The sequence below is a fragment of the Thamnophis sirtalis genome, unplaced genomic scaffold (assembly GCF_051295495.1).
Source record: "Thamnophis sirtalis isolate CommonGarterSnake01/CBP01778 unplaced genomic scaffold, rThaSir2_p1.2 scaffold_14, whole genome shotgun sequence".
Lineage (NCBI taxonomy): Eukaryota > Metazoa > Chordata > Lepidosauria > Squamata > Natricidae > Thamnophis > Thamnophis sirtalis.
Genome location: NW_028261394.1, coordinates 48,859,591 through 48,885,336, shown reverse-complemented (window position 1 = coordinate 48,885,336; position 25,746 = coordinate 48,859,591). Strand labels below are relative to the sequence as shown.

Genomic DNA, 25,746 nt, shown 5'->3' with positions numbered 1-25,746 from the left:
GCCCAGAAACGGGCCGCCGCGCCGCGGCTCCCCGGGGCCGCTCCGGGCGCGGCGGTCACGAGCGAGGGGGCTCCTCCCCGCGGCTGCTCCCGCCCCGCCCGCCCTGCCTGCCGGCGCCTGCGGAGCAATGGCGGAGCCGCGCCCCTGCTGACCTCACCCGCTCCGGCCCTGTCCGAGCGGCCGCCGCGCCTTGGCGGCGAAGTTCCGGCCCAGCCATGGCAGCCGCGCCCTCCGCCGCCGCAGAGCCGCCGGTGAAGCCGCTGCAGGGCGCCATGAAGCTGGCCAAGGCTGCCCTGGAGCTGGACGCCGGAGACCGGCCGCGGGTGAGGGGCGCCCGGGGTTCCGCCCTTCGGGGAAGGCGCGCCGGGGCGGGCTAGGCTGCGGCGGGGCCCTCGGGAAGCGGGGCTGCGGCCCCTCCTTTCCCGGGAGGCGGCGGGGCAGCGTTGCAGAGCTCTCCGCGCCCCCTGGCCGGCTGGGGGGGGGAGCAGGGGGTCTTTCAGCTGCTCTGCTTCTGGCCCAGCCCCAGCCAGCCTCAGGCGCCTTCGGTGGTTTGGCCCCGTTGCCAGGAGAGCCCAAAGCTCCGCCCGGAGCGGTCGATGCCTAAGTTCCCCTCCCGCCTTCCCTGAGAATCGGATTCTGGGGATGAAGCTAATCTGGAAGCCCCCCCCCCGGGGGGGGCAGGGGAGGGGGAGCAGCAAAACAGCTGGGCAGCTGCAGAGCCTGCTTCCCTTGCCCCCCCCTTGAGGGGCCTGGTTCTGGGGCTCGTCCCTCTTGGGGTTAATTCAGTTGGGAAAGCAGGTCCGGGTTGGAGGGAGGGCAACAAGTTCACCAGCCCACCTGGGAGGTGAGCAGGGAAGCCCACGCAGGGCAGCTCTGGTCGTTTCACCTGCTGAATTGTCCTCCTTGGCAGGAAGCCTATGTGGAATATCTAAAGAGCATCAGCTACATCACCCAGGTTCTCCTGGAAGAGGCGGCGGCCACGACTGGTAACCCTGCTTCCCCCTACCCCCCCCCCTTCCCTGCCCCGGGACCCTCCCAAAGAGATGGGCTCCTTTGCAGCGTCAGTTTTCTTTGGGGAAAATAAGCTTTCGAGTCTTTAGGCTAGTAAAATAAAGGCAGGTATCCTGCCACGGAAGGGGGGGGGGAAAGGGGGTTGGCAGCGAGCTCTCTCGGAGGTCTTTTTGAGGTGGGCTTGCATCCCCTTGTAATTGGACAGACACAATCACACATTCCTTGTCCCGAAGGGGATGAAAATGACCTGGTGCCGGACACCCCCAAGATGCTCAAGGTAGCGGAGCAGTGCCTGGAGAGGGCCAAGAGCAGCGTTTCTAAAATAGGTGAGCCCGGTTCCTTTTTATAGGCACCCCCTCCCCCCCTTCCATCAAGCAGAACAAAAGAGGGGGGGGTCTTCCTCGTTTCAATGGGACCAAAGTTGAGTCCAGGAGGGAAAGCGACCGTTGGCCTCACTGCTTAGTAAGGGCTTCCTCTCTAAGTGGTGACTTTAGAATAAAAGCTTCCGTTAAGTCTCCAAACTTGGCAGCTTTAAAATGTGTGGACTTCAACTGCCTGAATTCTGGAATTAAAAGTTTCCACTCTTAAATTTGCCAAATGTGGAGACGGCTGCTTTAAAGTTGCCGTACGCACTCCTGGTGGCTCCGGAGGCCTCCCTGTCGTTTTCTTGGAAATGGTGTGGAAATGATGTTGGATTGTCTTCCTCCAGGGAGTTTTTTCAATTTCCCAGACTAGCCTAATGTCATTTGAAGGTCTCCCACCTAATTGCTGACCTGGTCTGGCCCTACTTAGCTTCTCAAGACTGGCCCCAATCGGCTTGGAATGCACCCAGTGTTGGTGGCTGTTTCTGAACTGGGCCGAGACCTGATGAGGGTCTGAAGCCTCATAATTGGCTCTGTGCTTTGTGCTTCCAGGCAAAGGCTGGGAGTTGGGTTTTGCCGTCGGGCCTGATGTTTGTTTTCCTGGCTGTCTGCTTCTTCCTTGGACCCTGCTATCTGGCACGCGACTTTGGCCTGTTTTGCCCCTCTGTCAGCGCAGAGCTGTTTGCTTTGACCACAACGGGGCTTTGTCTGAGTTTTTCTGAATTCCCCAATTCCAGGAAAGGCCAAGGCCAAGCTGGTGGGGAAGAAGGGGGGCCCTGCTCCCGTTTCCAGGCACCGCAGAGTCTCCTCGGATGAAGGCAGGAAGCTTTCGCCCTTTCTGCCTCCTGAGATGTTCCAAAAGCTGCAGATCTCACAAGTGCAGAGCCCCAGGAAGTAAGGGGGGGCTGGGGAGAGGGGCTTTGGGTGCTGGGGGGGGGCTGGACCCTCCAGCTGCTGCCTGGAGCTGGTCGAGGTGACCCGGCCTAGAAGGAGCTGCTGCTGCTTTTTCTTCCCCAGCAGCAGAGAGCTGAGCCCCCTGGAAGAGGCGTCCTTGCAAAACCAGAAGCTGAGAGCGACCTATGAGGCCCGGCTGGCCCGGCTCAACCCCAACCAGGCGGTGCAGAAGACCTCTCTGGCAAGTGGGGCCGTCTGGGGAGGTGATGGGCCTCTGGGGTCCCGTGGGAGCCGGGCATTAGGGGCCCACACATCTTTTGGGGGGGAGGGGGAGACTGCAGGAGCGGAGATGAGGCTGTGATTCCCCTTTTGCAAGAAAGGCTGGCTGGTTGCATCTCCCCTCCCCTCGTCCCCCCTTCTTGACTGCCGAGTTTTGCTCCACAGACCCTTTCTCTGCAACGGCAGATGATGGAGAACTTGGTGATTGCAAAAGCCCGGGAAGAAGCCGTATCCTTTCTGGCTCTTCTGTGGCAAAGGAAGAACACACACACACACACACCCCAGGCTGAGCTGGAAAACCCTCAGGAGACCCAACCGCAATCCTGGGATTCCCTAGTGGTCTCCCATCCCAGATCCCCACAATGCTTCATTTGGGGGGGACCACTCCCCCCCTCTGACTTCTCTCCGGCTGTTCCTGCAGCCGGCTGGGGCTTTGTCCTTTCTCCCCACCTGAGCTGGACTGGCGCTTTGATGCCTTTGCTGTCTGGCCAGGGGATCTGGGTGGGTGGGGACTATCTGGGGCACTTGGAAGCCTGGCTGGGGAGGACCTTGACTCTGCCCCCCCCCCCAGCTCCAGAGAAAGATGGAGGAGCATCGCCTGCGACTGCAGGAAGCCGCCAACAGGCAAGTCAGCTGGGCCTGGGATGCTTTGAGGAGGGAGGGGGCCCAGCTGCTCCTCTGAGCCCCTGTTCCTCCCCCCCCCTTAGGAGGTTCTCCAGCAATGCGGTGCTGACCCCAGAAGAGCAGGAGCAGCGCGCCATCTACGCGGCCATCCTGGAGTACGAGCAGGACCACGTACGTAAGCAGCTCCGGGGTCAACCACATCAAGGACGCAGCGTGCTTCCTTGTGTGCAGAGGCCCCCAAGAAGCAAATGGGGAGGGGCTGAGGGGGACGAAGGGGTGGGGTGGGGGCTGTAGTTCAGTGTCCTCTCCCCGCCCCCCAGGACTGGCCAAGGCTATGGAAGGCCCAGTTGAAAGAGCAGCCCAGCGACCTGTCCTTGGTGCCAAAGCTTCTCTCGCACCTGCTCAGGTAGGCAGGGGGGGGCAGCAGGGCACAATCGTCCAGTGGGGAGGAGACCGGGGGAGGTGGGTCCCATACTTTCAAGAAGTCCACTGGGTCCCTCCGCGGACTTTTGAGCTGGCCTGGAGGGACAGAAGGACCCTCGGCTGCTGGGCTTGGCCCGAGTCTCCTTCAGAAGAGGCCGCTTCCCCCTCGGCCCACCAGAGTCGTTCCTCTGCTGCCCAGTTTTCCAAGCGAGGGGAGCCCAGCCAGGTTGGGTGATGATGGCTTCTCCTGTGATTCCAGCTTTGCGGATCACCCCATCTGCCAGTTGCTGAAGAAGCTGCAGTGCTCGGCCTACCACCGCATCTACCCTCTCATCAGCCAGAGCAGGACGACGGAGGCCTCGCGCGGTTGGTCCCTCTCCTCCTCGCTGGATGCCGAGGCCTTCCTGCCAGCGGCCACCGAGGGACGGAGGCTGCGCTCCTCCCAAAGCTTGCACTCCATGTTTTCCGTCCAGGAACACAACAAGTTGAACCTCCGCCATAGCATCTCTGGCACCCCCTTCATTGAGGACCAGAGCCTCTTGCTTCCCCCCCAAGAAGGACGGGGGTCCCCCCCCCTGGCTGACCGGGAGAGCTCCTTCGAGGACCTGGAGCAATTCTTGTCAGCCTCCGAAGCTCAGCCAGCTGGGCCCCTGCAGAGCCCTTTGCCGGGGAAGAAGGGCTCCCAGCAGGAGGCCCTCAAGGCGGTCGTGAAGGAGATCCACAACTCCATTGGTGAGCACCTACCTGGGTGGGCAGCCCCAGGGGGACTGGGCTGTCGGCGGGGAGGAATCCGGCTTGCCAGCTGCTGCGGGCCAATCCATGGGAAGTGGGGGTTCGCACTTCTCCTTCCTAGAGCCTTGCACTGATGGAGGGGGCTGCTTCCTCCTGCAGACAGACTCTTGTCCCTGACCCTGCTGGCTTTCGAAGGCCTCAACACGGCGGCCGCCAAGGACCAGTGCCTGGCACGGCTGGAGGAAGCCTTCTTTGGCCCACTCTGGGGGCCCCTCTTGACAGTGTACAGGTGGGATTGAGCCAGCCAGCACACACACACACAGACACTGCCCTCTGGATCGGATGGTGCTGTTGAAAAGGGGGGAGTCTGAGGGCTGCTGGGCAGGAAGAGGCAGAAAGCCCCTTCCCCTGGCAAGGAGCCTCTCATGCCTTGTGTACGGGCAAAGGGAGGGAGCCCACCCACCCACCCATCCATCCGGCTTTGCTCAGCCCCCCTCTTCTTCCTTCCCTCCCTCTAGGACTGTCTACAGGGCCCTGGAAGAGGCTCTCTCCAGGAGCATGGAGCTGCGCAGGAAGGCCTCTCCGGCTGAGATGGGCATCCCCTCCAAGCTGCTCCCCAAGGCAGCAGGGCCTCCCCCATACGCTGCAGCCGTGCAGGAACTGCTCCTCCTCCCGCTCAGCAGCTGCCCGCAGAAGAAGCTGGAGTGCATCGGTGAGGCCAGACTGGGCTGGGATGGAGTCGCCCACTGGGCTTTGGGGGCACTTTAGAAACACCTCCCGGTTATCCCTGGGCCTTTCCCCGGCCTCGTCCAGCACAGACACGCCGGGCTTCCTAATTGGGAGGGAGGGAGCAGCTGGGGGGCAAGAGGTCCGGCCTTACCGGGGGTTGAAAAGTCCCTGGAAAAGGGGGGCTTCTCAGGGAAAGGCTGCCCGGGAAATGCCTGTGGGAACCGGGGGGGGGGGAGGAAGAGAGGTGGCCGGTGCATAGAGCTGTGTGCCTGTCTTCCTCCCCGTCTCTTCAGTGAGGACCTTGCGAGTCATCTGTGAATGTGCAGAGGAATATTGTGGGAGCCGACTCCAACCAGCGTCCGCCGCTATGTGAGCACCTGAAGGCAGCATCCTATCCAGATGGGATGTCTGGCTCTGAAGCCGCTTCCTGGGCAAGCGCTGGGCAGGCCCTGCCTGAAAGCAGCGACGCTGCAGCAGCCCCCGGGCAGCAGCGTCCCTCGGCACTGCCAGCTGCGGAGCCTGCCTTGACCCGCTCTGCCCCTCCCTTTGCAGTGGTGCTGATGACCTCTTGCCCATCCTGTCCTTCGTGGTCCTCCAGAGCAACCTGCCTCAGCTGGCCTCCGAGTGTGCCGCCCTGGAAGAGTTCATCCACGAAGGGTAGGCGTGGCAAGGGGGGGGGCACTGGCTGTGCCCTCTGCCTGGTCGCTTCTCACTGGGGCTGCCCCCTTGCCAGGCCTCTGGCTCGGCTCCCCTCTGCCCATTTTGAGGGTGCAGAAGTGGCAGCCACTGCATGGATGTGATGGCGGGGTGGGAAAGGGCTTTCCTGGGGGGGGGGGAGGACAGTTGGATCCCTGGTTGAGCAGCGCCTCCCCCCTCCTTAGGACTGACCGGTTCCCTTTTTCCCCCAGGTACCTGATTGGGGAGGAGGGCTACTGCCTGACCTCCCTGCAGAGCGCCCTCTCCTACGTGCAGAGCCTGCAGGGGCCTGTGGGGCCCCGGAAGTAGCAGAGCTGCCGGTGGGGGGGGCTGCCCCTCCCTGAGCCGCCTCACGAAGGACCCCTCCCTCCTGCCACGCTGCTCCCTGGGAGGCTTTTTGGAGGACTGGGGAACTGAGCAGCCGGACCAGGCAGCCTCCCAGGGCAACTCTTGCACAATATTTGGGGGGGGGGTTGGCAGGCAAACTTTGGGGTTAACCGAGCATTGCCCAGCATCTGCCCCCCCTGCAAGGCCTTCTGGCACTGTGGCTTCTGTCCTGGTATGTCGCAAGACGCTTAGCTGTCTGTTTCCCCCCCCTCGTAACAGCTGAGCCTGCCTTGAGGGTGAAAAAAGGGGGGTGGGCTGCATCTTGTTTCCCAAGTTAACACTAAGAGTTGCTGTAGCCCCCCCCTTCCCTCAGCTGCAGGGCAAGCCAGCCACCCTGGCCCCCTGGCAGCCCCTTCCTTGGGAAGGATGGCCAGAGGCAGAGATGGGAGCCTGCTGACTGCCATCCCCTCCCTCCCCCTGCCCTGCATGGCCCCTCCCTGTATGGCAGCTGCTTCAACCCGTGGCTTTTGCTGCAGCCCACGGGGCCACTTTCCCTGGCCTCTGGGGGGGGGGGGTTTACTGAGTAAAGGGAAGGTGGGGGAGGGGCCTGGCTGCCCATCCTTCCTTGCCTCCGTTTGGGGTCTTTTGAGTTCCTCTGTGATGGAATAGGAGCCACCTGGGGGAAGCCAACAGGTGAGCTTCCCCTGTGGATTGTGCGTTGTCTACTGAGGTAGAGCAGAGCTGCAGGGAGAAGGGGGGGGGGGGAGTGGGAAGGAAGCTGAGAGTGGCTTGCAGGAACTCGCACAAGCCTCTGAGCCGCCAGGTGGGGAAGGAAGACGGAGCCCCCCCCCCACCTGCAGGGCCCCCGGAGGGGCTGGGAGGGTCCCGAGAGGTCCCTACTGCGCCATAGAAGGAAGCCGGGGCTCCCTTGCAATCCAGGCCCTCTGCACCGTCTCCTCCTGGGGGGCCGTTCGTGTCCCTCCTGCCTGACCGTCCAGTGACTTTGGCGCCTCCATCTTTCCGTCTGTCCTGCAGCTTCACTCCTGGAAGCTCTTTGGGAATAAAGCTCCACTTCTCCCTGCCACCCTGGTTGTGCTTCTTTTTTGGGTGGGTGGGGGGGCAGCTGGGGCGGGGGTTGGGAGGGGGCTCGGTTGCATGAAGCCAGTTACTTTGGTTTGGTTTATTAGATTTATATGCCGCCCTTCTCCCAAGGACTCAGGGCAGCGTACAACATTAAAAGAAACACATAATTCAAAAGTTTTAAAAAATAAATAAATAGAATATCCCGTCGGGTGTTCTCCTAAACTAAGCCGCGTATCCAGGAGGATGCCCAGATTGCGGGGGCCTCTCTGAGGGGGCTAAAATCTCCCCCCACCCATCATCAAAGATGGAACAAGATGCACAAATCGGGATGATGGGAACCACAGCCACTCCGTCCTCATCCAGATCCCCACAGCCTCCAGGCATCACGTCGAGGGCATCGCTTGGGTGGTTTGGGGTAGAGATGAAAAGTTGGGTATCATCAGCATATTGATGATACCGTATCCCAAAACCACGGATGATCTCACCCTTTGGGAGGGGCAGTGGGGAGGGGGCGCTCGGGTCCACTTCCTGCACAGTGGCCTCTCGTAGCCCCCTGGGGCTCCACCCTAGGCCAGCCCTCCATGCTGGGGACTTCGCGGCATCTGGGGGGTTCTGGAAGCCGCCAGGAGTTCGGAGGCTCCGGCAGAGACTGAGGTGAATGGGGTTGGGGAGAAGAGAGGGGCTTGGCCGCCCAAGAAACTCCGCCCCACCGACGCCTTCGCCCTCCTCCTGCAGTCGGGCGGGGGGGGGGGAATAGAAGCGGTGCCCCCTTTGCAACCAGGCACGAAGCCCCGGGCGGAGCGCGACGCAGGGGGGGCCTGGCAAGGGGAGGAGCTCGGCTGTCGCCTGGCTGCTCCACGCGGGAGGGCGGCAGCGTCTGAAGGCGCCGACACGCGTCTTCCAAAAGGCGGGATGCCCTCCTTTCTGACGGAGCTTCCCTGTCGGGGCACCGTTGCAGGCTCCAAGGCGGCTCGCCGGCCAAGAGCTCCCTGCAGGGGGCGCTCCAGCCTTGCGGGCCAGTTTCTTCCGTCCGCTTCACGGGGCCCCTTGGCCGCCGCCCCCGCCCCGCCCCCAGGACTTGGCGCCGCCTCCCTGTGACGCAGGCGCGGCGGGGGCGGGGCCGGAAGCGGCGGGGACGCCGGAGCGTCGAGCGGCCGCCGGCAGGTGAGCGTCGGGGCGCGAGTTCGAATCTCAACCGGCGGACCCGCCGGGGACGCACCGAGGCGGCTGCGGGGGCCCGCAGGACTCTAGGCCGCCTCGCCCGACCGGGCTGCTTCGGGGGACGCCCGGAGTCTCGGGGGTCCGGCGGTGGCCTGGGGCCGGTGGGGGGGCGCCCTCCAACTAGCCCCTCCCTCCCACCCCCGGGCGCCTGGCAGCGGCCCCGGCAACCCCCCTTTGTTGCGGCGGCTCCTCCGCCTCTGCCCTGCTGGGCGGCCCCTCCGAGCCCGCTCTGCCCCCGGCGCTCCCAGGAGCCCCGGCCGAGCGGGGCAGCGGAGGCGGCGGCCCTTTCTGGCCCCTGGCCGGAGGGAGGAGGAGGAGGAGGAAGAGGAGAGGGCGGAGAGCGGGAAGGGAGGGGCGCCCCCGCCTGCTCCCCCCCCCGAAGGCCCGGCGGTGAGGGGTCCCCCGGGGGCGGGCGGGGGGCTGCCGGTGGGGGCGGGCGTGGCAGCGGCTGCCTCTTCCCAGCTGCAGGATGGAGCCCGGGGCGGGGCTGCAGGAGGAGTACCGGCGCTGCCTGGAGAGGGACTTCCGCAGGGGCCACGCGGGGGCCTGCAGCGACGCCTCCCTGAAGGAGCTGCTGTGGCACCACCTGCTCGAGGACCCGGAGCTCCACTGCAGCCTGGATGGGGAGGACACCTTGGCCACGCTGGCCGCTGCCCTGCGGGGACACCTGGACACCAAAGGGAGCCTGCGGAAGCTGGCCAGGGCCTTCGAGGTGCTGGAGCTGGCGGCCGTCAACCTCTACTTCTTCCCTTGGCGCAAGGAATTTGCCACCATTAAGGTGAGCTCTCCTTTGGGGGGCGGCAGAGGGGAGGGTCGGGGGTCTCGGGAGGGAGCTGACGGTTGGGGTTTCTTGGCAGACCTTCTCCGGGGTCTACGTCCACGTCCTTCAGGGGGTCCTGCCAGAGGCCAATCTTGCCCGGAGTTTCCGCCGACTGGGCTACGTCCAGCAAGACCGTCTCCACCTGGTGAATTCTCGCCTGCCACCGAGTGCCAACCTGCTCTGTGCCGCCTGCTGCTTCTTTGCAGCCAGGGTGGAATGCCAGATCCTGGCGAAAATCGTGGAAGAATTGGAGCCGCAGGTCGTGCCGCCCGATGAGCTGCTGAAGGCTCGGATGGAGGCCAAGGGCAACCTGGAGCGGTGCGTGGCCAAGCTGCAGAGCCTGACACGGTGGCCACGGAGCCGCGAGGTTCGGCCGGACCTGGCTGGCGGGCTCGACCTCTACCGGGAGAGCTCTGAAGGACACGGCTTCTACCGGGAGCCTCCAGGGAGTCGGCTCTGGAGCCAGGAAACCTCCCTCAGCGAGTGCGGCAGCCCCCGGCTCCTGACGCGGAGCCCCCAGCCGCTGGCAGAGTGCCGGAGTGAGCCCCCCTGGAGCCGGGAGTCTTCCTGTGGCAACGGACTGCGGGGCTCAGAGCAGCCCGACCTGGCCACCTCCTTCTCCTTCATCTCCTTGAGGCGGGAGCTCAGCAGGACTTCCGAGATGGACTTCCCTGCTCAGCTGGGCAGTCCGTTCTCATTCTCCGGCCTGGGGGGCTACGAGAGTTCCGATCCCCCTTCGCAGGCGACCAGCTGCCCGGCCTCTCCTCCATCCAGGCAGCCCAGGAGCCTCCACCTCAGTCCGGGCAGCCTGCACAGCAGCACCGAGGGGCTGAGCCCTGAGCCGGCCCACTACCAGATGCACAGCTGCCTGCTCCCGGGGGCCCTGCCCGGCTCCTGCTGCAACACCTGCCGGCTGCTGCACGCCAGCACCTGCGACGGAGTGCAACACTGCCGGAACCGCCACCACCTCGTGGAAGAGCTGCAGAGCGAGAAGCAGCAACGCCTGTGGCTGCAACGAACAGAGGTGGACAGGCTGCTGCAGGAGGGAGGGGGGCCCTGGCAATAGGACGGGGGCGCCCGGCTGGGCTTTGGGGCGCAGAGGTCATTGAGGATCACGCCCGCCAAGCCTGCTTTCCGCCTCTGGCCTGGGGGAGGGCAGGGTAAAAAACGGCCAAGCCCCCCCCCCTCCCCCTGGGCAGATCTTGTGGACGGCGGATTGAAGGGGAGGAGATGGGATGGCTTTGCCCCGGTTGGATTAAGGGTCCAATGCCCATGAAGTCTGGAAGTGGCAGGTGGGGAGCAGACCTCATGCCAGCCACCCTGATTTCTGGGACCAAGGATTTCTCATCTCGCCTGGGAAGCCCTTTCTGACATTCCAAAGTCCCGTTCTAGGATTTGTGTGGCCCAGGGCTGCTTTGCGTATGGCAGAGGGGCCAGAGAAGAGCCTCAAGCAGCAAGCTGGGGAGGAACTGTGGGCAGCATTTTTACAAATCCAGAATGGGCCCCTTGGTAGCGGTCACTTTGCTGATACGCAATGCAAGATGCAGTTGTAATAAACTTAACTGAAAGCTACCTGCTTTTCTAGATCTCTGAACACCCTTCCCACCGTCTCCCCTTCTTGGCTCCAGCAGAGGCCATTCACAAGCCAGGAGGGCTGGAGGCTCTTCCTCTGCTCAGCTGGCCGAGAGCCGCTGGCCTCCTCTAGAAGAGGCTCCCCCGTGGCCTGGCTAAGCACCTCAGCGGGAATGGCTGTCCTGGAAAGCAGCCAAGGCCGGGCTCTTGTGCCCCAAAGGGAAGAGGAGAGCAGCCGGCTCTCCAGGGGTGGCTGCAGGGTGACGGGCTCAGCTGCCACTTTTGGTGGCCGTGGCAAGCAATGCCCCCCTCTGGCACACGGGCTCGAGGAGGGCAGAGCTGCTGGCTGCTGCCTCTGGGCATGTTGCAGAGCTGCCAGAGTTCCATCCTGGGAAGCAGAAGGGCCCGGAGGCAGCGGGTGGGATGCGAGTGTGTTGTTTACACAGAAGGAGAGTAGCTGGAACCGGGAATCTCTCCCACCCCCAAATAATCTATTTCCAGTCTAGGAGCAGACAGGAAGCAGGCAGCTGGAGCAGCAGCCTACCCAGCGGGTGTGCAGAGGGTGGCGAGGGCAAAGTGGCGTCTGGAGACTGAGCTGCTGAAGGTTGGCACAGCCCCCCCTCCCCCTAATCTCCCACAGGTGCCACTTGGGGCATCTCTTGTCCCCCTACTGACAAGGCACCCAGCAACCCTCAGACTGGGAGAAAAGTCTTTATTGAAAAGTCTTCCAAAGGGCTCAGCTGTCCAGCTCCGGCCACAGAGCAGAGCCGCGCCAAGGAGCAGCTCCCTGGAAGGAAGACTCGCACTCCAAGCCTGGGAGGCATCTGCCGGGACGCTTCCCACCTGCTGCCCTTTCAGTTGCGGCTGTCTTGGGAAGGTTGCCGGCCTTCAGGTTTGCTCCCTTCTTGGTTGCTCCGCTTGTTCTCCCAGCGCCCGGAGAGCCTGCTTGGTTTCCACAGGGCTGAGGAGAGAGGAGAAACCCAGATGGGCAGCTGCTCTGGGGAGGCTGAGCCACGGGGTGGAGGGACCGAGGACCCCCACCAGTGCGCAGAGGAGGAGGTGGGCGGCTCCATGCGGAAGAAGAGGGTCCTGGACAGACAGCTGTTTCCCTCCAGCCAGGATCCGCCTCTCCAGCCCTGAGCCTCAGGAGAAACGCCTGGCAGAAAGCTGGCAGGGTGAAAGAAAGGAGTGACAGGAAAAGGGAGGCTGATTGCCCTGGGGGGGGGGGGCACACATACCCCACCACCACCACCACTGCCTTTTTTCAAAAGGGCATTCCTGGTTCTTTTGGTCTTGGGAAGGGAGAGGAAACAGAATGGGCCGTCTAAGGCAGTGTTTCTCAACCTTGGCCACTTGAAGATGTCCGGACTTCAACTCCCAGAATTCCCCAGCCAGCATTTGCTGGCTGGGGAATTCTGGGAGTTGAAGTCCGGACATCTTCAAGTGGCCAAGGTTGAGAAACACTGGTCTAAGGAAATGCAGAATCTGTGTGCAGATTTGACCGACAGAAGAAGGTTTTTTTTAAAATAGAACAACCTATAGAAAATAGAAAATGCCACGAGTGCAAAAACCGGCTCCCCGCCCGCCGTTCTTCCAAGGGCCTGCCCTACCTTTCAGGCGCCCTCCGAAGCTGCCGTCTCACGGCCGGTGACGTTTGCCCAGGCACTCCCCTCCTGTGCTCGGGGCGGCCCTCTTGTTGCGATGATGGGGGAAGGTTGGCATCAGCTCCGGTTCACAGGCTGGAAGGAAGGAAGGAGAGGCAAGAGGGATCAGGCCCTGGAGAATGGGGTGGCCCCACCCTGCGTGAAAGGGACCCTGGGGGGGGGGGCACTTACGCCACGGCTTCTCCTTGAAGTAAGAGCTCTCCAAGCAGTCTCCGGCCGTGGCTCTGTGGAGGAGACGTGGCAGTGAAGGGCGCGTCCCTTCTCCCCCGCCCCCCTACACCTTTACCCATCAGCCCCCTTCTAAGAAACCAACAATGGCCACCTCCCTGTGGGGCAGCCCTTCTCAGCTTAACAGGAGTCTGCCGGGAGGGAGGGGCAGTGCTCCCCCCCCCAGAGGGATTCTTACCTTTTATTGGGATCGTACATGAAGAGCAGGTTCAGGAGGCGAAGGCCGGCCTCCGACAGCCAGGCGAACTTGTGCTTCAGGTTGTTATAGGGCTGCTTGCGGAGGGTGTATTGGCTCACCAGGGGCAGCTTGGAGAAACCCTGGGAAGCGGGGAGGGTGGAAGGACCCACAAGGAAATACTTGGCTGCTGCCTGCAGCTCAACCCCCAGAGCTTCCCAGCCAGCCTGCTCAGGCGGCAGAGCCAAAGAAACCGCAGTGGGGATTGTGGCTTTCAGGGCCCCCAGCGGAGCCCCCAAAGGGCGGAAGGACTCACGGGCCAGATGGTCTCGTTTGGGGTGCCCAGCAGCTGCACAATCAGGTCAACCTGTTGTATCTCGGAGCTCCCAGGCAGCAGAGGCTTATGGGCCAGCAATTCCGCCAAGATGCAGCCCACCGCCCTGCAGGACAGACGCAGAGTTGGTGGTGAGACCACCGCCCAGCGACCCAACACCTCCCCCCTCTGCTCCTTCAGACTCTTAAAGACAATCCTGCAGAAAAGAGCCTGCTCCCCCCTCCCCAGCTGGAGCCCACCCACTGCTTTCTTCCTCACCACATATCGATGGCCGTGGTCTGCGTGGTTGTGCCCAAGAGGAGCTCAGGGGCCCGGTACCTGCAAGGGGAAGGGAAGCGGGAGGGTGCTCAGAGTGGCCCAGTGCCCGGCCCGCTTGTATCGAAGGGGGTCAGCAGTGCTCTATGAGGGGGGAGGGGGTGTCCAGCCAACTCACCACAGTGTCACCACTTTTGGAGTCATGGGATTCAGGGGGACCCTGTAGGCACGAGCCAGCCCAAAGTCCGCTGCAAGAGAAGAGGGGTCGGGGGGAGGGGGGGGCTTGCTGTTTTACATCTGCAGCAGCCGAGCTGAGCACCTGAGATGCTATTGCCAAAGGCTCACCTGTCTTCACGCAACCTTTGTCAGTCATGAGCAAGTTGGACACCTTGAGGTCCCTGTTAGTTGACAAAACACAGGTATGTAGAAGGCTGGGGGTGGGGCATGCCCGAGTTCAGGCCACCAGCGCCAGCGCCCATTCCCTGCTTGACCCATCCCTGCCCTCCTCACCTGTGGATGATGAAGTTGTTGTGCAGATACTGAAGACCGTGGAGAACCTGGAGAACGATGCACTTCACCTGCAGGCAGGCAAACAAAGGAGGGTTGCTAGAGGGCCCCCCACCCACCCGTCCTGTGTTGGATGCGATTCTACACTCAAGATCCAGAAGGAGATGCTCAAATGATGGCTCCTTTGTTTGAAACTGCACATGCATCGCATACGTTGTGCCAGTCACCCTGTCCGGCACAAAGCAGACCATGTTTTGCAAAGCGTGAACAAACTAGGCCCATTGGGACAAAGAGGGTCACATGTCAATTTGCCAGGCTGAGCCTTGACACCCCTCCCTCCCTCCCCAGAGGCTGCCCTGCATTGTAGTCTTTGGGGCATCAAGTGAATTGTTAAAATGTGCTTTTCAGATCCTTGCCCCACTGTTGTTTTTAGTTGGAATTATTCTGTAATTCTGTATTTTATCTCCATTTTGAAAGCTCTCGCCAGTGTACCAGGCAACACCCTGTTGTTAATGCCTTCCTTGCGCTGGAGCACACCCCTCCCCCCCTGCCCTTTGGTCCCAGTTCATCTAAAAGTTGGGACAGCTATTTGGGATGAAAGCCTCCCCCCCCCATCCTTTGGCCTCTCCAAGGTGGCACGGCGACCACCACAAGCGAAGCACAGCCGCTGTACCTGCCCTGCGGACACACCTGGGCTTCGGAGAAGGGAACCTGCATGTTCTCGAGGAGGCTGGCCAGGTCCTGCTCACAGTAGCCCATCACCAAGAAAATGCTGCCAGGGGAATGGGAGGCAGGCGCATTTCCAGCTGCAGCCAGGAAAGAAATCCTGCCCCAAAGAGGCTGAACCCCTCCTTTTCTTCTCCCCCCCTCCTCCCACCTCCAGTCCTCACTTTCTGCAAATGTTTGTACTCCCCCCCCCCATAACGTGGATCTGCTGCCCTCAGGAAGGAGGCTCTTTGTCCACCTGCCCAGGGAATTACCTCTCCAGGTGATTGCCCACCACCACCTCCTTCAGCTCCACGATGTTCGGGTGCTGGAGCTTCAGCAGCAGAGTGATTTCTCTCAGGCTGCTGATGGGGATTCCTGTGGGGGGGAGGACCCGGGTAAGAGGGGCGCTGCGGGGCTACTCCCCCAGCCGGGCCTGCGAGGAGCCCGCTCTGCTCACCGTCTTTCTCTTTGTCCATCCGCACTTTCTTCAGAGCCACAATCTCCCCCGTCTGCGTATCTCGGGCACGATCTAAAACAGCGGGGCAGGCAAAGGTCTGGGGAAGCCCCAACGCTCCCCCCTCTCCCCCTGCTCCCCCCAAGCCCATTTCACGAAGGAAGCCCTGGGGCGGCCATCCCCCCTGCACAAGCCGCCTAGTAGTATTTAGGTGGCTCTGCCAGCCTCCCCCGCGGTTGCGTTTCCCAAGGCAGGAAGGGCTCCTTCCCTGGAGCCACGGGCGGCAGAGGGGAGCGTCTGAAGCCTGGTCAAGCGGGTCACCCAGGGCGGCCCCTGTCCCAAACCCTCCCCAGCCCCAGGCGGGACTCACACACGATGCCGTAGGTCCCTTCTCCGATCCGGTTCAGCTTCTCGAACTCCTTGACGCTCCGGCATCTTCCCAGCTGAAAGGAGAGCTGGTGAGGAGGCCGTTTCTGCGGCTTGGGAGCGGGGCTGGGTGGGGGAGGGAAGCGGCCGATGCGCGCGTGTGTCGGGGTGGGCTGAGGGAGCAGGACTACACATCCCAGCCCGGCCGGCCGCTGCGCAGGAGGGCTGAGCGGGGGAGCGCGAAGGGCGCCCTGGCAGTCGGAGTCCGCTCACCCGGTGTGCGGCAGGCACCGCGAAGAAGCCGCCGTGCAGCCGCTTCAGGCGCAGAGGCTCGGGCTCTTGCTCCGCCATGCTCTTCCCTCCGCCGGCTCCCGCTTCCGCACAGGCCAGCTGGAAGGGGCGGGCCGAGGAAGGCTGCTGGGTCGCCCCTGCTCGGCCCCGCCTGCCAGCCAGGAGGGCTTGCTTCGTTCCCGGCCGCTGGCGCTCTTCTCCAAACAGGGGCGATGGGCACCTGGGCAGCCCTTGGCCTATGCAATTGGAGGGAAGAGGGGGGCTTCTCTCCCAGCCTCCCGCCCCCACAAGGCAGGCGGTCTATTCCTTCTTTCCTCAAAAGCAGGGACCCCCCGCCTCCCCTTTGGATCCCACTACATGCCAAGAAGCCGCTTGCTCACTTTAGGAAGTGAAGAAATTCTAAAAGTCGGGCTGCTGCACCTGAAATTATATTCCCAATATTAATTGATCTGCGCAGGTACAGTTCTGTTCTTGACTTACTGCATTTAACAAACACATTTATTGGAAGAGGAGTTACAGTTCCCTCATTTACCTCTGGCTAAGCTTCGCCATTCCTCCTTCTCTTCCCCCAGTTCCAAATGTGGCCATGAAGGCGGATTTCCATTTATTGGGGGTGGGTGGGGAGGAAATATAGCCCCCCCCCAGGAAATATAAAAATGCTCCTTGCTCCTGACGGTCCAAAGAAGGCTGGGAGAGCAAGAGGGAAGGCACGCAGGGGGGATGTGCTAAAAGCTGCATGGACTTGTCACATTCTGTTGGGAGAATTTCCTGGGTTCCAAGGAAAGAAAACATAAAAGGCGGCTGATTGGAAAGAAGTTTCTGTTATTCGGGTCTAAAATTATTCAAAGCTTGTTTCTAGGACAGCTGACATCAGCGAGATTTATATACCTTTTTTAGCCTTTGGTGTGAGTGAAATATGTTTTTATGACCACGAGAAAGCAGGAAATATTTTTTTATAGTTAAAGGAAATATTCTGCTTGTTATCTTCTTTATCAGCAGAGACTTTAATAACTGCATAACATTCCCCATTGGAGGGAAGCCTCTCATTTCAGCCAGATGCAAAAGGCACCGGCAGTTTTTGAATTTCACACCCCTCCACTCCCTTTGCAGGTGCAAAGCAACCAAGGACCTCAGCGGCTGAAAGCTCATCACCCGGCCTGCAGCCCTCTTGGATGCCACTTACACGACCGTTATTGACCTTGCGCCCGCACGGCGTTCAGACGAGACCCCGAATGCATGTCTGGGATGCATCTGCACGCAACACCCCCCTAGACACGCATCCGGGGTCTCGTCTGAATGCACGGCCGACCCGTACGGGCACAGGGTCCAGGCTACCGCCGCAAGGAGGGTCGCATCGGGGGTGCGGAAAGAGGGTGTGGCAGCTGGTCTCAGGCCGGGCTGGAGTCTCCAGGGCAGTGTTTCTCAACCTTGGAGACTTTAAGTCCTGTGGACTTCAACTCCCAGAATTCCCCAGCCAGCTACGCTGGCTGGGGGATTCTGGGAATTGAAGTCCACAGGACTTAAAGTTGTCAAGGTTGAGAAACACTGCTCCAGGGACTTCCAAACCCGTCATTCCCAGCCAGCCAACAGCGCTTTTACGCGTCCAGCCTTAAGCCTGGAGGGAGAGGCCACCATTAACCTCATTCAGAGCCCGCAGAATTCGCAGCCGCGCAAATAGAACAAAGGGGCGCGTGAAACGGACGGAGGCGGGCTCGGAGCACATCAACATCCGGGCTCTTCGTTGCCGCAGCAACCGCGGCCGCCTTCTGAAGGAGCCACGTGAGCCTTCGGTTTCCCTTTCCCGTCTAGGCAGGACGACGCATGCGCGCCGCCCGAGGCCCCGCCTCCAGAGCGGAAGGGAGCGTCTCCGGAACCCGGAAGTCCTGGCAAGAAAAGGCGAGCGGGGGCTTCAGCCGGGATGGACGGTGAGGGGCCTCTTCCCGGGGGGAGGGAGGGGCTACAGGGGGGGGAGTTGGGTTGGGGTCGCCGGGCCCCGTCGTCTCAGCTGCGGATGACTGGAGGTGTAGTCCGGCCCTTCTGGAGCCATGGGGGGAGGTGGGCGGAGGCTGCCTGACGCCCCCCCGTCCCTTTGGGAGGAAAGGCCGAGGGGCGGGGGGGGCGGGGAGGTTCCAGGCGGGGCGTCTCCTCCTCCCCTCCCTCCCTTGGCCGGGGGGGGGGCAGGGCAGCCCACTTGGAGCCCCAGAAAAAAAGGGGAGATAGGAAGGAAGCAGGCAGAGATCCCCCTCCCCATATTAAATCTGAGAATGGAAAAAGAGGTTTGCATTAGGCAGAATAAGAGGCTCCCTTGCTGCGGGGGGGGGGTGTCTTGTGCCAGGGGATGGGCGGGTTTACCTTGCCATTCTGTAAAGGGAAACCTGAGTGTTTAATCTGCAATCCGTGGAAATCATAGTCAAAACTGGTAAGTGGTCAAAGGGATAAGCCCCAAGGTGTTATAGTTGCAGAACTGAGAAATAATTACAGATTTTTTAAAATATATATATATTTTTAAAAAATATGAAACTAATTATTTCATATTCTTGGACTCTAATAAAACATTTCTACATACGCCATGGTTTTAATCTGGATTTTTCAAATCTATGTAAATTTTTGTGCACCAATTTGGGCAGAAGGAATGTTGTGAATCTGTTTCCAAAAATCTGCCCTTCCTATTGACAATTCATTAAATCTTCCAACTGCTCTCATTTTTCTCTTCACAGATACACTCTTTCAGTTAAAGGTGAGTGCTAGTGCCATGAAAGGTGCTTTCCTTGGGGCTTAAAATTGCCTGGTTCTCCCTACAGAGCACAAATTTTTGCAGCAAAATTAACAGACAATTAACCCTTTTCACAATAAACACTGGTTAGGAAACACTCTCCTCCTTGGACAGAGAATGTCAGTTTTTGTAGACGAACAATTCTTGTCAAGGAATCTGGCAATGGCTGCTTCTCTGATGCCACTTAAGAGCTGTAGCAGGTTTAGCTGAATCAGTAAATGGCCTCCTCTCTATCCATCATGTCTTCAGTACATGATTGTCCTTCTGAGTGACTGGGATGGGGCGAGGGGGGGGTTGCTGCTCGTGCCTGCTCTTGCCCACGGGCCTGCTGAACATCTGCCTCTTTCCAGTTTACAGCCAAGCAGCTGGAGAAGCTTGCCAAGAAGGCAGAAAAGGACTCCAAAACAGAACAAGCCAAAGTCAAGAAGGTGAGAGAGAATTTAGAGAGTAGAGTTTAGAGTAATTTATTTATATGCCGCCCTTTTCCCTGGGGGGACTCAGGGCGGCTTACAACTTGAAGTGGGGGGGAAACAAACAATTAACACATAAGACGGTAGATGTGATGAGCCGGGGTCTTGAGGCCGTTATGGACTGGATGAGGGTTAAGAAGCTTGTGCTCAACCCAGAAAAGACCGAGTGGCTGTTGTGTTTTCCTCCCAAAGATTTGACCAATATTCCATCACTCAGGCTGGGGGGTCAAATTTTATACCCCTCAGAGAGGGTTCGCAACTTGGGAGTCCTCCTGGATCCGCAGCTGTCATTTGACCACCACCTAACGGCTGTGACCAGGGGGGCATTCGCCCAGGTTCGCCTGGTGCGCCAGTTGCGCCCCTACCTGAATCGGGAGGCTCTCACAACAGTCACTCGGGCCCTTGTGATCTCCAGGCTGGAATACTGCAATGTGCTCTACATGGGGCTGCCCTTGAAGAGCATCCGGCGACTTCAGCTAGTGCAGAACGCAGCCGCGCGAGTGATCGCGGGTGCACCTCGATTCACCCGCATAACACCTATCCTCCGCGAGCTGCGCTGGCTACCTGTCGATCTCCGGATGCGCTTCAAGGTGCTATTAATCACCCATAAAGCCCTACATGGCAGTGGATCTGGATACTTGAGAGACCGCCTTCTGCCAATTACATCCCTGCGACCAATAAGATCCCATAGACTAGGCCTCCTCCGTATCCCATCGGCCAGCCAGTGTCGGCTGGCAACCACAAGGAGGAGGGCCTTCTCAGCAGTAGCCCCGGCCCTTTGGAACGAGCTCCCCGTAGAGATTCGTACCCTCTCCACTGTCCAAGCCTTCCGCATAGCCTTGAAGAACTGGCTCGCCCGTCAGGCCTGGGGATAAGGATTCCTACCCCTCCCGAATGATGAATGTATGTTGCTTACCATTTTATTATATGTCTCTATCTTGATGTTTGTATTCCCCTCCTTCCCAGTTTTTATGTGAGCCGCCCTGAGTCCCCTCAGGGAAAAGGGCGGCCTACAAATTCTAATAAAACTAAAACTAAACTAAAACTAATAAAACTAAAACTAAACTAAACTAAACTAAGACAGTACATCATTAAAAGCACGACATTCATACTATTCGGGTGGGTTACAGTCTTTAACCCCAGGCCTGACGGGATAGCCAGATTTTAAGGGCTGCGCGGAAGGTCTGGAGGGTGAGGAGCCTGAATGCCAAGGCTAGGAGTGATGGGCGGGGATAACTCTTGAGGAATGAGTCGGGAAGGCTGGGCTTCCATCTCCGCTGCCTTCAAGCCTTTGGGCTGCCTCGTGAAGTTTCTAATCTTTTGCACCTGTGGCATTAAAGGCTGCCTGGGGGCCCTTCCTCTCCCTCCTTAGCTTGAGCATCTTTGCTCTCCTGGTTCTGCCCTGCATCGCCCATGTCTTTGAGGAGCCTTCCTCTCTCCCTCCCGTCCCCCCGTTTTTCTTCCTCACTCCTGAAGCAGATGAACTTCTAGAATGTCTCCCCTTCAAGTCTGCGTCACTAGGCCTCTTCCACTCTTGATTTTGTTGGGAGAAACTGTGAAGCTGAAGGTTGCTCCTTGTCTTGAATTCCAGGCCCTTCAGCAGAAGAATGTGGAATGTGCTCGGGTCTACGCAGAGAACGCCATCCGGAAGAAGAACGAAGGCTTGAACTGGCTGCGCATGGCTTCCCGCGTAGATGCCGTGGCCTCCAAGGTCCAGACAGCTGTGACCATGAAGGGAGTAAGGAGCTTTATTTTAATACTTCCTGACCTTCCTTGCTCCCTGGCAACAGGGAGAGGTTTTCTTTGTCCGAGGCTGCAAAAGATCCTCTACACTAAACTGGCCCCTTCTAGGTCTGGAGGAATCTTCCACCATTCCCAGCCAACTAAACCTCTTGGGGGATTGATTCTATGTTGATACGTAAAAATTACCCTCTGGGTTTCCTGCTAGGTCGCTCGGCTTCCCCTTGCCCCATTCCCCCTTGGCCACTCAGTCGTTATCCACCAGCAGCTCACGGGATTCCAGCATCCCAGATTCAGCCTGAACTTGGTGGTCCTCCTGTCTCAGGGCTTCCGTGACTAGGAGGAAGCCATGCAGCCAGGGCTCCTTGGGAAACCCTCACAGACTGGTCTTTCCCGCTGGTCTTGATCTGGGCTGCTGTTTCCAGGGTCACAGGAGGCACCCCCCCCTCTTCAGGACTGGCCCTGGCTTGGTGTGGTTCCTCCAAGCGAATACGATTCCTGACTGTTGCAGGTAACCAAGAATATGGCCCAGGTGACCAAGGCCTTGGACAAAGCTCTCGGCTCCATGGATCTTCAGAAGGTTTCGGCTGTGATGGACAAGTTTGAACAGCAGGTCCAGAATCTGGATGTCCACACTTCAGTAAGTGCTGCAGGGGATGCTGAGCGTCAGAGCTGGGCAGTTGGGAAAGCACCTTTTCACACTCTCCTGCCGGCCAAACTTCTCCCGTTCTTCCCTCGCCTTTGCTGCCTTCTCTGCATGCTTGTGAAAGTGTTTGGGTGTCTGTGGGAAACGACTCCAAATCAAACAGGTGGCGCAGACTGTGACCAAGCAGGCTTTGAAACGGGGCTAAGAGGAGTCCAGCGCTAATTCTGCTGACTCATGCTCTGCTTTGTCACCGCCAGCCTCTGTCGTGTTTCAGGGCACTGGATCATGCAGCTCCGTCTTCCGCCTAGTGCCGGGGGCTTCGCTCTTGAGCAAGAAGAGGGACCCTTCTTTTCCCAAATTGCTTGAACAAAGTAGCTGGAGATGAGGGTGCTGATTTCTTCCTTGGAGAGAAGTTGAAGGGAGATGGCGGCTTAGCTTAGTGAGAGGATGTGTGTCCCTAGCAAGAAGTGGGTGAATGGATTGAGTCCCTGGGATGTGGTTTGTCCAGGGTGTCTGTCCATTGCTCCCACCTTGGCTGCTGGAGCTTGCATTTGTCACAAGGCTTCTGCCTGGGGTCCCCGCAGGTGATGGAGGACTCCATGAGCTCAGCCACCACCTTGACGACGCCCCAGGAGCAAGTGGACAGCCTGATAGTGCAGATTGCCGAGGAGAACGGCCTGGAGGTGATGGACCAGCTGAACCAGCTGCCCGAAGGGGCCTCGGCCATGGGGGAGAGCTCGACGCGTTCGCAGGAGGATCAGCTGTCACGGAGGTTGGTCTGCTTCCCTCCGTCTGCCCACAGGACGGGACCTCTGGCCGGAAGCTCCGTTCAGCCCATCAGAGCCGGGCAGGTGGAGCTTTCCGGAAGGGAGGCGATTGAATGTGCGAAAGAATCGCACTGAAGAAGGAAGGGAAGCTGGGCTGTTGGGGGCTCCTGTCCCCCTGAGGTCTGCAGCCACCCGGGCTGCGTTGTTGGCTTCCCTGTTTCCTGCCACGGTTCATCCTGGCAGGTCTGCCTCGCTCACTGACGCCAGAGATGCCGCCGGCCCAGTTGTGCGCCTGGTGGTGGTGTTGGGCTTCTAGAAAAAGAGCCTTGGGAACTGGCCCATTGTGGATGGCGTTAGATGTGAACCAGGCCATTGTGGCCAGGAAATGAGGGAGGAAAGAAACGCCGGCTGAGCACCTCCACAGCCTGAATCTGGATTAATTAGCTGAAATTACATTGTGTGTTCACCAGAGGGAGGCAGATCAGAAGCATTGGAGGCCTTCATGAGAAGAAAAGGCTGGAGTTGAAAGGGAAGGAGATCTCACAGGCTCTGAGCGTCCTCAAGGCCACGGGATGCTCTTTCTTTGCAAACAATTCGGCATTTCGAAATGTCATTGCTGGAATCTGTCTCCGAGGAAGCCGGGAGGGCCGAGACCTGAGGGGGCTCTGTTGAGATGCGATTTTTCCTGCGTTAACCACCTTCCTCTCACATTTTCAGGTTGGCTGCCTTGCGGAATTAATTCTCCCGCCCCCTCGCAGACAGTTGCTCCTGCCTTGTTCTCCTATGATTTGTGGGGTTTCTGCCTGGAGCCCTGGCCTTCCGGCCCCCTGGCCATCCTCTTCAAGGGCCAGGGGGAAGACTGCCCTGTCCACCCCTGCAGGTCAGCTGTGCCCAGCGTGAACCTCATCCTCATCCAGCCACGATCGCTCCTGTCTGAAGCAGCTGTGTGGGCGTGCCTGGTCCTTGGCCAAGGGCTCTCCGGGAATGGATGCCCTGCCTCCCCCAAATGCTTCTTCCAGCCTGCACTTCTCCTCCTCCTCCTCCTCCTCCTCCTCCCTCTCCTCTCCCTCCTCCTCCTCCTGCCTGGTGAGAGGAACCTGAGTGTGCAATGCTTGCCACGGTGGAAGCCCAGCCTTTGGGGCATTGGGCACTCCTAAGAGGGCCAGGAACACGCCGGGTGCTGCATGCATAGATTCCGCTGTTCTGAGGGCTCCTCCTCATGCCGGTTGCTGTCCGTTCCTCCTTGTTACGTGCATGTGTGGAAGAGGCCACTGGGAAGTTGGGAAGACGCTGCCAGGAAGACGGAGACGGCCCTTTTTCTGGCAGCTCTGGAGCCTGCCTTGAATTTACAGACCACAAAGTGACCTTTGCGAACAGTGGCCCTGCTGCCCCTCTGCCTTCATGCATGTGCCCCCCTCCCCTCCTCCCCAAAGCTTGTCATGTGGGGGTGAGGGGAATGTATGGCTGGGTCTGGAGGAGCCCCTTCCTCCAAACGTCCCGGCTTCAGGAGAAGGCCCTCCTGCGCGTAGAAGGGCCTTCAGCCTAACTCTGGTGCTTGAGCCCCCCCCCTTCAATTACTCCAAGTAACAAGCATCGGGACCTCCTTGGAGAGAGAGAGAGCGTGTGTGTCTGTGTGTGTGTGTAAATGAGAGCCAAGGCCATCTCCCCTCCTCCCCTGAGAATTCAGTTTTCCCGTCAAAGCCAAGCTTGGGGTGGCAAGCAAGTATTTCCCCCTTTCCTGGTGGCATTAAGTGTGTGTTTCTCCTTTCCCTCCTCGGGGTGGAGGCCTTGAGCTGCCCTGCTCCTCTGGGCTGGGGAGGGCAAGAGATGACAATAATCTTCCCTGGAACATTTTATTTTTTTACGGAGCCGTGAATTCTCCAACACTAAGAAAAATCGTCTTTGCCTTTTTCTTTCTGTAAATGAGAAGTGACTGTTGTCCGTTGTTTTAATGTTGGCTTAAATAAACAAACACTCTCTGGGAAGCAGGAGATGCACCCAGATTTGCAAAGCTGGATGGTTGTTTGTGTCCGGTGGGACTCGAAAACGGTTCCCCGAAGCAGCTCGGTTGTTTGGGAGGCCAAAAAGGAGCCCCGGCTAGCTCTCTACTCGGGGGGGGGGGGGAGGGGAGAGGGACTCACTGGGGGGGGGCTGCTTTCCCTCCACGGGGCTCTGTTCCCATCTTCACCGGTGCTGCTTCCTGGAAGAAGAGGCCCTCTGTGGGAGGAGCTGCTCTGGAGGTAGCAGGGCTCAGGAAACCACTCGGGAAATCACCTCGACAGGAAGGTGGGTCAAATTCCTTTTTATTCCCATCAGCTTTAGTCACAGAATCTTGCCAGTCTGGCTGCTGGGTGTTTCCTAGCACCCCCGTCAATCAGGAAGGGGCCCTTTCTGGATCTGATCTCCTTTTCTCGGGGCGTAAAAGAAAAGTCGCCCCTCCTTCCTTTCCCAGACAGTGGATCCTGCCTGTTTCCATCAAGGTAGGTTTTTAAATGAAGATTTGCATCCCAATTTCTTTTTCCATGTACAAGTCACAGTGGGAAGCACCCCTCCTAATATTCCTTTTCTCTTTCCAAGAACAACTGTGGGAGGGGGGGTTTAGGCTGAGGGAGACTGGCCCAAAGCCACCCAGTTAGCCGACAGCGGGACCTGAACTCGCCGTCTCCCTTGGTTCTTTTATTGCAATGCAGGTTATAATATGCAGGTAGTCCTCATTTAGTGACCATAGTTGGGATCAATAGCCATAACAGTTCGACTTATATACCGCTTCATAGGGCTTTCAGCCCTCTCTAAGCGGTTTACAGAGTCAGCATATCGCCCCCAACAACAATCCGGGTCCTCATTTTACCCACCTCGGAAGGATGGAAGGCTGAGTCAACCCTGAGCCGGTGAGATTTGAACAGCCGAACTGCAGATAACAGTCAGCTGAAGGGGCCTGCAGTGCTGCACCCTAACCACTGCACCACCTCGGCTCTTATCATCAACTGGCATTAAGCAAAGCAGTTGCTAAGGGTGAGATGATGTGAACCCAACTGCACATTCTTTTCCCCCCACTCCCTGTCCTTTGTTCACACACAGAGAGCATCTCCACAACTAATAGAAGACTAATCTCTTTCAGTCCTTTGCTTTGTTCGCTCCTAATCTCCCCAAGTGGGTGATGCGTGAGAGGGATGAGTCTGTTTGCATTCGAGGGAGGGGTTACAAGGAAGTAAACAGGCAGGCCAAGGGGAATACTCGGGGGTTTTTGAGTAGGGTTACTCAAGGCTGCTGGCACCGCTGTGTTGTTTTTGACCTATTCCCCTGTTGTGTGTCTGCTTACTCTCTCGTCATCCCTCCCGCTGCAATCTCTGCCCTTCACAAGGTGGGGGAAAAGAGACAGGCAATAGCAATATATAGCAATAGCAGTAGACTTATATACCGCTTCATAGGCCTTTCAGGCCTCTCTAAGCGGTTTACAGAGTCAGCATATTGCCCCCAACAATCTGGGTCCTCATTTTACCCACCTCGGAAGGATGGAAGGCTGAGTCAACCCTGAGCCGGTGAGATTTGAACCGCTGACCTGCTGATCTAGCAGTAGCCTGCAGTGCTGCATTTA

The 25,746-nt window shown here is 59.3% G+C and overlaps 4 protein-coding genes across 7 annotated transcripts; 3 read left to right on the top strand and 1 right to left on the bottom strand.

Moving 5' to 3' along the window:
- The first annotated feature begins 26 nt into the window (after positions 1–26).
- VPS9D1 (VPS9 domain containing 1) lies at positions 27–7,161 on the top strand. 3 transcript variants are annotated; one of them, XM_087728945.1, is made up of 15 exons: positions 27–323; positions 911–986; positions 1,245–1,337; positions 2,111–2,267; positions 2,394–2,508; positions 2,712–2,774; positions 3,118–3,170; positions 3,254–3,341; positions 3,491–3,576; positions 3,853–4,325; positions 4,485–4,614; positions 4,844–5,037; positions 5,348–5,423; positions 5,607–5,711; positions 5,963–7,161. In XM_087728945.1, exons 1-15 carry the CDS (start codon positions 216–218, stop codon positions 6,057–6,059), a joined length of 1,914 nt encoding a protein of 637 aa, XP_087585071.1. In that variant the 5' UTR covers positions 27–215; the 3' UTR covers positions 6,060–7,161. The 3 variants fall into 3 exon arrangements, with proteins under 3 accessions (XP_087585071.1, XP_013908887.2, XP_013908888.2); XM_014053412.2 differs by having other exon boundaries at positions 2,391–2,508; XM_014053413.2 differs by lacking the exon at positions 27–323 and having other exon boundaries at positions 1,217–1,337; positions 2,391–2,508.
- Positions 7,162–8,262: 1,101 nt separating this feature from the next.
- On the top strand, positions 8,263–10,773 carry SPATA2L (spermatogenesis associated 2 like). The gene is made up of 3 exons (XM_087728946.1): positions 8,263–8,324; positions 8,844–9,159; positions 9,239–10,773. Exons 2-3 carry the CDS (start codon positions 8,851–8,853, stop codon positions 10,265–10,267), a joined length of 1,338 nt encoding a protein of 445 aa, XP_087585072.1. The 5' UTR covers positions 8,263–8,324; positions 8,844–8,850; the 3' UTR covers positions 10,268–10,773.
- Positions 10,774–11,468: 695 nt separating this feature from the next.
- On the bottom strand, positions 11,469–15,846 carry CDK10 (cyclin dependent kinase 10). 2 transcript variants are annotated; one of them, XM_014053414.2, is made up of 14 exons: positions 15,738–15,846; positions 15,469–15,541; positions 15,102–15,173; positions 14,917–15,019; positions 14,627–14,708; positions 13,940–14,007; positions 13,775–13,827; positions 13,608–13,677; positions 13,433–13,492; positions 13,157–13,280; positions 12,844–12,983; positions 12,609–12,661; positions 12,384–12,512; positions 11,469–11,734 (listed from the first exon to the last, which is right to left on the bottom strand). In XM_014053414.2, the coding sequence occupies exons 1-13, from the start codon at positions 15,813–15,815 to the stop codon at positions 12,412–12,414; spliced, it is 1,077 nt and encodes a 358-aa protein (XP_013908889.1). In that variant the 5' UTR covers positions 15,816–15,846; the 3' UTR covers positions 11,469–11,734; positions 12,384–12,411. The 2 variants fall into 2 exon arrangements, with proteins under 2 accessions (XP_013908889.1, XP_087584896.1); XM_087728770.1 differs by lacking the exon at positions 11,469–11,734 and adding an exon at positions 11,741–11,940.
- A 1,764-nt stretch (positions 15,847–17,610) lies between these two features.
- On the top strand, positions 17,611–23,038 carry CHMP1A (charged multivesicular body protein 1A). Its single transcript, XM_087728769.1, has 7 exons — positions 17,611–17,680; positions 18,473–18,492; positions 18,879–18,956; positions 20,590–20,736; positions 21,250–21,378; positions 21,969–22,156; positions 22,869–23,038. The coding sequence occupies exons 1-7, from the start codon at positions 17,674–17,676 to the stop codon at positions 22,888–22,890; spliced, it is 591 nt and encodes a 196-aa protein (XP_087584895.1). The 5' UTR covers positions 17,611–17,673; the 3' UTR covers positions 22,891–23,038.
- Positions 23,039–25,746: the final 2,708 nt, after the last annotated feature.

Bases quoted from the DNA above. Each gene is read 5' to 3' on its own strand.
- VPS9D1 (XM_014053412.2), top strand. From the start codon at position 216: ATGGCAGCCGCGCCCTCCGCCGCCGCAGAGCCGCCGGTGAAGCCGCTG. The intron at 987-1,244 runs GTAACCCTGCTT...CTTGTCCCGAAG, and splicing joins AGAGGCGGCGGCCACGACTG to GGGATGAAAATGACCTGGTG. The intron at 2,509-2,711 runs GCAAGTGGGGCC...TTTGCTCCACAG, and splicing joins CGGTGCAGAAGACCTCTCTG to ACCCTTTCTCTGCAACGGCA.
- SPATA2L (XM_087728946.1), top strand. From the start codon at position 8,851: ATGGAGCCCGGGGCGGGGCTGCAGGAGGAGTACCGGCGCTGCCTGGAG. The intron at 9,160-9,238 runs GTGAGCTCTCCT...GTTTCTTGGCAG, and splicing joins AGGAATTTGCCACCATTAAG to ACCTTCTCCGGGGTCTACGT.
- CDK10 (XM_014053414.2), bottom strand. From the start codon at position 15,815: ATGGCGGAGCAAGAGCCCGAGCCTCTGCGCCTGAAGCGGCTGCACGGC. The intron at 15,174-15,468 runs GTGAGTCCCGCC...CCGCTGTTTTAG, and splicing joins AGGGACCTACGGCATCGTGT to ATCGTGCCCGAGATACGCAG. The intron at 12,513-12,608 runs GTAAGTGCCCCC...CCTTCCTTCCAG, and splicing joins CTTCAAGGAGAAGCCGTGGC to CCTGTGAACCGGAGCTGATG.
- CHMP1A (XM_087728769.1), top strand. The intron at 21,379-21,968 runs GTAAGTGCTGCA...GGGTCCCCGCAG, and splicing joins ATCTGGATGTCCACACTTCA to GTGATGGAGGACTCCATGAG. The intron at 22,157-22,868 runs GTTGGTCTGCTT...TCACATTTTCAG, and splicing joins GAGGATCAGCTGTCACGGAG to GTTGGCTGCCTTGCGGAATT.